The sequence below is a fragment of the Populus euphratica genome, unplaced genomic scaffold, assembly GCF_000495115.2.
Source record: "Populus euphratica unplaced genomic scaffold, PopEup_1.0 scaffold85.1, whole genome shotgun sequence".
Taxonomy (NCBI): Eukaryota; Viridiplantae; Streptophyta; class Magnoliopsida; order Malpighiales; family Salicaceae; genus Populus; species Populus euphratica.
The window spans coordinates 980,339-988,518 of record NW_011499898.1 but is presented as its reverse complement, the minus strand read 5'-3'; the positions used below and the strand labels follow the sequence as shown (position 1 = coordinate 988,518).

The window sequence follows — 8,180 nt, the reverse complement described above, 5'->3', positions numbered from 1 at the left end:
TATATATGGCAACCTTGAGGGTCCTGCTTGAATCCCTAGTCAAATCATAAACCAGGAAGAATCCATGGCATGGAATATAAAAAGAATCGAATTCAACTACTATCCACTCTTTTATAATCTTATTCCTTAAATCTATGGGTTGCTGCCTTGGTTCTCCCATGTTCATCTCAGTTTTGAAAATGCATCACACGGATAGGCTAATAACGGGGTATTTAATTATTATTTGGAGCATCTGGCAACAAGAAAACAACGGGCGTGGACAGTTCTCACCGAGTGGCGAGTGGTGCCCACGGGCCTGATTGATGGCTTACAAAAGTTCCGAGTAAAACTCGAAAAACACCAAAGTCTCCTCTTGACCACGGAAAAGCCGTCCGCTTATAAAGTGCCTATGCCTAATTATCTGACACAATCCATATAGCATTCATACATATCCAAGCAAGCTAGTTCTAGACAATAGCTAACTAAGAGTGCATCCCCATTACATATAAAAAGAACTGCATGAAAATTAAGAACCATGTTTATGGGAAATAAAAATTGCATCTCAAAATTCTCCTCTATATATATATATATATAAATAGTAATAAACCCCTGCTAACAATGGAGTTATATCTTGGAAGCAAATATTTGACAATCAATTCACGGGTCATTCCTAGCCTAAAATGAGGAGAAACGCGCAGGATAACACTCCACAAAAAGATTGTTCTACAAGAGCTTCTCATTTTAGATTACAACCTAAATAATCCCAGCATAACTAGAATTTTAAGGTGCAAGTATCAAGGTTGCCTTTTAGAACGAGGTAGGAGTGCAAGAAGAATCTTCTTTCTTGGCCCCTGCATTTCAGAAAACGTTAAAAAGAAACCAGCATTAATGTTAATGATCACTGACGTGCAAATTTAAGAACAATTATGAGTATGGACATCCCAAGCATAGTTATAAGACTTGCTGCTGGTCAGCCCGGTGACCCGCCAACCCAGAGTCTGGCCTATCTCAAGTTTTACATCGAGCAGGTCTTTTTTAACAAAACAATGTCTTTTAAGGATTTTTCTTGAAAAACATTACTTGTGTTGACCCGCAGGCAGATCAACCGTGACTTTGAGCCTTGGGCCAAGTCAACCCTGGTTAGGCTTTTGTTTTGATAAGCAAAAGGAAGTACATCTGATGTTTTTCTAAACGAATGGAACATTGATCATTCATTATCTGGAACACAACTTGGTACTTCAAGGTACCATGAATCTACAAACCGCATTTTCCTCAATATTTTCCTCTTTTTTTTTAACATAAATATTGTTCCCTTTAGACCAACAATATTTATTCAAAAGATGAGAAATCCACCAAGCCCTCTCTCATTAATAGTTTTTGAAGTGCAAAAACTCTCTTTAAGAGGGTATTTTTGTAATTGGAAAATTTGCTGGAAAATTATCCTAGTCTAGGTTATTTTCTATTTAGTATTCTATTACTTCAAAAGAAAGTAGCTTTATTAGGTTTTTCCCATTCTAAATAGATTTTTATATAGGAAAATGAGTCCTAGTTGGACTAGGAGCACTAGCATCTCTTTATAAAATATATGGTCATTCAATATTTTAATGGAAGTTGATTAATAAAATTCCAACAACTTGCCTTTGACTGTGATTCAATCTACCTTAGATGCGACTTCTAAGAATCCTAGGTATGAAGGCTTAGGTTTTTTCTATCCTTCCTAGAAACCTTATTAGCGTGACTAATATTTTCTTCTATTCCAGCGGAAAACTCACATCAATATTCTCACATATACCTAATCAACCCTACATCAATTACCCATCAAATATTCAGCCTAACATTTCCTAAAATACTGCTCATGACACTGTTCATAGCCCTAAACAGCCTCTAAAAGTTAGATCTAAAACAGCCCTCTAAGCTATGCCGCATCAGAATGACCAACATGACAAACTTACATTAAATTGAAAAACCATCACTAGTAGTGATAATGACAATGACGACGACGAGTGTACAAGACTGCTAAGATAAGATATCATAAAAGAGGGCTTTCGTTTTCATTTTCTTTTTTATTTACAAAGGAGAGGCTCGAACTTGAAACCTCTTCAGTGGAGGGATATATAGATACCAGCTGAGTTTGTACAATAAAGCAATTCATCCAAACAAATAATAGATTAATCATGCATGCTTCAAAAAAATTTGCATCAACATTTTAAATATCATAAGAAAGAAAAATTCTTGAGATGCAGAAAACATGAGCATAAAACAGAATTGGAAATCATATAAGTTGTAAACTAACAGCAGAGATAGCAGACAGATAAAGGAAAATTACCATGGGAATCCCCAGCTCTTTAAGGTCCCTTTCCCCCATCTGCTTCAATGCAGTCATATCTATCTGTTTAATAGATTAAACAAATCTTAAATTAGGTGACTAGGAAAAATAAAAGTTCCAGTACGTGATATGTTCTTTTCCTTGTTGCTTCAAACAGACCGTAAAAACTTCAGAAATTGTGAGTAGCAATCACAAAGTTCACAAGAGAAAAGCAAGCAAACAGCCAATCAGTAAACTTTCTGTCTTGCTTAAATACACAAACTAAAGAAGCCCTCACCAGCACATACAGACCCTAAAAAACCCAATTCATAACTGTCACAACAGCAACAATAATCTCTGGCTTCTCAAAACATAGATCTGACCATAGAACAATACAAACATATGTATAATTACATGTCACCCAGAAATTTCTTAGGTACAGGCATGTCATGCAGGTGTGAAACAAAATAACATGACATGTATATGACAATCCTAACAAAAAAAAATAATACAATTGCAATGTAGTTCCACTTATTTTTTTGTCCTTGCTCCATGGCATGAAGCCCCATTGCAGTCAAATTGCACACATCTATTAGCCTTCATGTTATACATAAATAAAGTGCGTTTATAGGACAAACAAGGAGACAGCATCTATATTCTAAGCATTTTTTATTAAAACAAGGAATATTTGACATACTTCCTCAGCCTTGAAAAGAACAACGTATTTCCCCAATCCCAATGAATGCAGTAAGCCTTCAACAGTTTGTTGTTCTTCTGCCTACATAGAAACCAGAAATAGATAAGAAGTTAATAGATGTTTAAGAGTGAAAGGTGATATATTAAGAAAATTTGGGTTGTCCTTAAAGAGTCAGTTAGCTCCACAAGTTACAGATGACTTGCACTCGGCTCACTTGAACACAAAGGAAACTATCACCCCCTCTGATCCTACAATAGTGTCCTGTTTAACTTTACACGCATTTTAACAGAACTCAATATATGTAGAGCAACTCTATATTTTCACACACCTTTTTAAGAGTTATTATTGAGTAATTAGTATTCAAAATGAGGTATTGTAGAAAAATAAAGCAACTATTCTCTTACAAGACATATATTTCAGGACAGAAAATCAGAGAAATCTGACTAGACATGTAACTAGAAATCTGACTAGACATATATTTCAGGACAGAAAATCAGAGAAATCTGACTAGACATGTAACTAGAAATCTGACTAGACATATATTTCAGGACAGAAAATCAGAGAAAAATAAAGCAACTATGCTCTAACTAGTCCCATTTTCAGAATCAATAGCAAGCCAGAAGTACATCTGGAAATCTGACAGAGAACTAATTTTTCAGCAAAAGTGGAGCCGTGCTATTGGCTTAGGCCACCTGTCCTCCACAATTTCAATTCAACCAGTCTTTAGACTAATAGGCCAATCAAATTAGCTATCAAGATTTCCTGGTTCAGCAAAAGTCTGTCGTGCCTGGTCATAAGGATCCAAATAATGTCATGTTATATAGCTGGCCTAGCTCACTGATCCCAACCAGAATTTTCCCTTAATCTTTCCATTTCCTCTTATATTTGCGTTTGCAATTTTACATTGTCTTTTCTTCCTTTTGTCAGGTAGATATGCTGGAAAATTTTTCAACATATAGGTATAAGCTCCCCCTCACATTCATTATTTGCAAGCATAAGAATTAAACTGCCAGACCATATTCAATACAGAAAATTCACCAGCACATGAATTAGTCATAGCAGGGATGAAATGGTTAAAGCTAGCACAGCTAAACTAGCTAAATATTTCAGTGTACACATAGGAACACAAATCTTCCCCTTTCTGTAAGCTAATATTGCACGCAACCACAACTAGCATAAAGCAAGTCAAGATAGGTTATACAATAAGCAACGAAACAGTCAAAATAACCAGCTGCATCATGTGCTTTGAGTGTGCAATGCAGGTGTTAGTAAAATCAGAAGACAACAAACTAGTACCACATATGAGCTCTTCTGCACAATGCCACTTGGAGGAAGGTGGCCCATGAGCGGTACCACAGACTTTGCAGGCACTGTTGGTGATGGCGATAGAGGCAGCATGGCAGATTTTGTAATGAAAGTAGTGGAGCTACTCACTGACCTCGGTGTATCAAGAACATCTTTGTTCATATATGGAACTGTTCTAACATCATCATATGTCCTGTTCAAAGGCCTTCGCTGTAGATTATCCATGTTTCTGGGTGGCGATAAACCCCTGGAAGAACTCATAACTCTATCTGGAGATCTTCGTCTTATATGATCCAAAGTCCAAGGAGAAAAGGAATTTCTAGAGGAATCCATGTGGTGTAAAACATCTGCACTTCTTGTGGGAGGAATTCTCCCTAAGATGCTAGTGTCCTTTGGGTCAGGCAGGCGGTGCCGTGCATCAAGATTACTGAGCAGAGGGCCTGGAGACCGGACTGTCCTAGAAAGCTTTTCACGAAGGTCCATGGTTTTCTGGTCATCATCACTTTGAGTTCTACTAAATACATTTTTTTGCATGAGTTTGTAACGTAGGTCATCTTTACCAATGCGAGCATCTTTGTTATTCAAAATCACACATAAAGGTCGGTCAGTTATCAGGAAACGTGTACAAAAATATTCAATGCAGTAGAATAAGGCTGCTAGTACCTTTCACACCATCAGCGCCTAAACTTGTCAAACTGTTGTCCCCTCTTTGCCTGCACCAAGGAAAAAACAAATCACAACATCCTCCACCTAAGAATTGCGAAGTATAATAGTGTTCCAATAACATCAAACCGCAGAAAAACAAAAGACAAACACCAAACACACCGTTTGTTGCTAAGTTGGTTTCCATGCAATGACAAAATGTCTGAATTACTTCCTAATCTTTCCATAACAGACCGCTTACTCCCAGCACCTTGTTGAGAATTAGAATAATCATCCGATACCGTTGCAGCTCTCTTCACCACCTGTAAGGTTACTCACACCTATGAGTCCAATCAATTATACAATGGCCGCAAGGTATCTTCTTATCATGGAAGCATTATCACTAGTATTTTTCTTTTTTAAAAAAAAAATAATTTCTATTTCTACAATTTTTCTCCAATACTACACAAACAATAACAATCAAATTCCTCTCCAAGCAACAATAAAGCCTTCCATTAAAACAAATCATGACTTCATTTTTTTAATATAAAAAGAAAAGGAAAGGAAAAAACCCTAATTTTCAGATTGAAGAAAAAGAAAAAAGAAAAATACCTGACCACCGCGCCCAAGTGTAATAGTGACGCGAGCTTTGGAAGTTTCTGACATATCAAAACCCCAAAATACAAAACCCTAGCTAATCAAATTCAAATTATATGAACACTCAACTGGTATGTATGGACGGATGGTGTAAATATGATTACACAACCATTGCCTAACATGACTAACATCAAAACCCTAATCTCGAAATTGCCAGAAGAAAGAATGGTTTGTCTCAGAAATTTTGCAAGACGTACTTGAGAGGGATAGGAGAGGAAAGAAGCGGAGACGCCTACCTCGCAACCATTACTAGTATTTTATCAAATTTCATTTTCTTCCTTTGGTGAACAAAAATGAAAGAGGAGGAGGAACCTATTTGTGTTTCCAGTAATATCTTACTATTAATTATAATATCAGTCCTTCCACTATTAGATATTATTAAACAGTTCCCTTACTGTTAAAAGACTAACAGATCAATGCCCAAACTATTGTTTGATGCATGGATAATTAATTGTTAATGAATGGAGTTGAAAATATAAGGATTTAATTGTAACATTGTGACATTTAAGGATTTAATTGCAATACATGCAAAACTATTAAAACTCTATAACTTTTGCTAAAAATCTCGTATGCCTTGTTCTGATTCATGTTGGGATTTTTTTTTAGTTTTAATTTTTTTATTTATTTTTTAAATATTTTAATATGTTAATATTAAAAATAAATTTTAAAAAATAAAAAAATATTAGTTTGATATATTTAAAAAAATTTAAAAAGCAACTTTAATTATACAATTGATTAAGTTAACTTCAATATATTTTTTTTATTCTTGTCCAAAACAATATTATTTTTTAAAAAAATTTATCTAAAACAATATTGTTTAAGTTGTTTTTTTAAATTAAAATAAAGTTATTTTTTTAATAAATTTATATTCACCGGATAAACGGGCTCGAAGTAATATTTAATGACAATGCTCAAAACCTCCTCAAATAATCATGAAACCAATTACTTATATCTTCTGAATAACATTACAACATTAAAAAAAAAAATTCAAAATTTAACTCAAATATTAAAAAAAAAAAATCAAGTTTTAGAACACCTAAATCAAATAGTGTTTTGGTCCAATTTTGGAATCAACTTTTAAAGATGGGGAGTTTCATATGATTGTTGTTTTGCTACCGATAGGTCATTTTCTCTCTTTTATCTTTCAACTTCGATTTTTTTTTTTTTTTTTTTGGCAGTGGGTCGCCGCAATGATTGAGCAAAAGAAAAGGGAAGGCAAGAGACGGTGGAGCGGAGGAAAGGAAAGAACGAGGCGGAGGAAAAGGTCAAGGGAAAAGAAAACAGAGAAAGAGGAGCGGAGGAGAGTACCCGAGAAGAAAATTTTGAAGAAAAAAAAAACTGGAAAACAAACAATTAAATTAAGGACATTTAATTTAAAAATGAATAATTGACAGATAAACTAATATATTAATGAAATAAAAAAAAATATAAAATTATTTTATAATTTTTCATAGCTAAGGGAATAATTAATATATCTCATAAAATAAAAGAATTAATTCATAATTAACTCCCACATAAATTTGTGAGAGTAGAGCCTCATATAACGAGCTTTATAATAATAATAATTTAGATGGAAATCATGACACATTCATTAAATCGTCCATGTATTTGTATTAATTAAACAAATGGTTAACTCATACCTTATTTTTATAAAAATACAGTCGATTAAAATAAATTGAATTAAATTAAAAATTTGAAAATCTTCCTGACTTATTTTAAATTTTAAGAAATAAAAAAATAGTTTTTTTAAACCACAAAGTTTCAAAAATATTTAAGAAATAAATAAAATTGGAAATAGTCAACCTGAAATTTTTTAAAATTTTAGTCTTTCGATGAAGATCTTTTTAATTAGTTAAACATTTTTTTTAATTTTAGTTGGAAAAAAATTCTTGTTTCTTAAATATTTAAAAACAAAACTAATTAGTATAATAATTAGGTTGACTAAGTTTTGCAAACAAAGGTAAGATTTTACACACAACTTTTTCACATGGTCTGAATTAAAACGAACATGAGTGATTTTCAGCTTTTCTTCTTCAAAATGTGCCTGGTGTTTTTCTGTTTTTAATTTTTCATCATATTAATGTAAATATATTTTTATTTCAAATAAAGATTTTTCAGGTCAATAATTATAATTATTTTGCTTGCACGATTTCCAATGTTATCCTATAGAGAATGGTTCTTAAAAAAGTTATTTTTTAATTTTTTTAATGTACAGATTTTAAAAGTAATTTTAAAAAATAAAAATTAATATTTTAATATATTTCAATAAAATAACCACGTAAACTCATAAGCTCATGATTAATTAGTTTGGGAAAAGTTGCATTTTAAAACTTTTTAAAAATATTTTTTTATTAAAAAATTTATGAAATATTTTTTTAATATCAAAACATTAAAATCAATAAAAAAACACTCAAAAACGAGCAATTTAAAACCATTTCAAGTGAAATATAAACTTATTTTTATAAAAATACAGTCGATTCAAATCAATTAAAATAAATTATAAATAACTACCAATTAAAAATTTGAAAATCTTCCTGACTTATTTTAAATTTTAAGAAATAAAAAAATAGTTTTTTTAAACCACAAAGTTTCAAA

General features: G+C 32.5%; 1 protein-coding gene across 1 annotated transcript; it reads right to left on the bottom strand.

Moving 5' to 3' along the window:
• Positions 1-534: 534 nt before the first annotated feature.
• Positions 535-5,898, bottom strand: LOC105132401 (uncharacterized). Its single transcript, XM_011035892.1, has 7 exons — positions 5,541-5,898; positions 5,112-5,251; positions 4,950-4,999; positions 4,278-4,858; positions 2,982-3,062; positions 2,306-2,368; positions 535-830 (listed from the first exon to the last, which is right to left on the bottom strand). The coding sequence occupies exons 1-7, from the start codon at positions 5,592-5,594 to the stop codon at positions 774-776; spliced, it is 1,026 nt and encodes a 341-aa protein (XP_011034194.1). The 5' UTR covers positions 5,595-5,898; the 3' UTR covers positions 535-773.
• Between the last annotated feature and the right edge of the window lie 2,282 nt (positions 5,899-8,180).

What these genes read in the sequence shown, in the direction of transcription:
- LOC105132401 (XM_011035892.1), bottom strand. Translation starts at nt 5,594, where the DNA reads ATGTCAGAAACTTCCAAAGCTCGCGTCACTATTACACTTGGGCGCGGT. An exon ending in AACCAACTTAGCAACAAACG is followed by an intron (nt 5,000 to 5,111) that starts GTGTGTTTGGTG and finishes TCCTTGGTGCAG; the next exon opens with GCAAAGAGGGGACAACAGTT. An exon ending in AAGAGCTGGGGATTCCCATG is followed by an intron (nt 831 to 2,305) that starts GTAATTTTCCTT and finishes TCTGAAATGCAG; the next exon opens with GGGCCAAGAAAGAAGATTCT.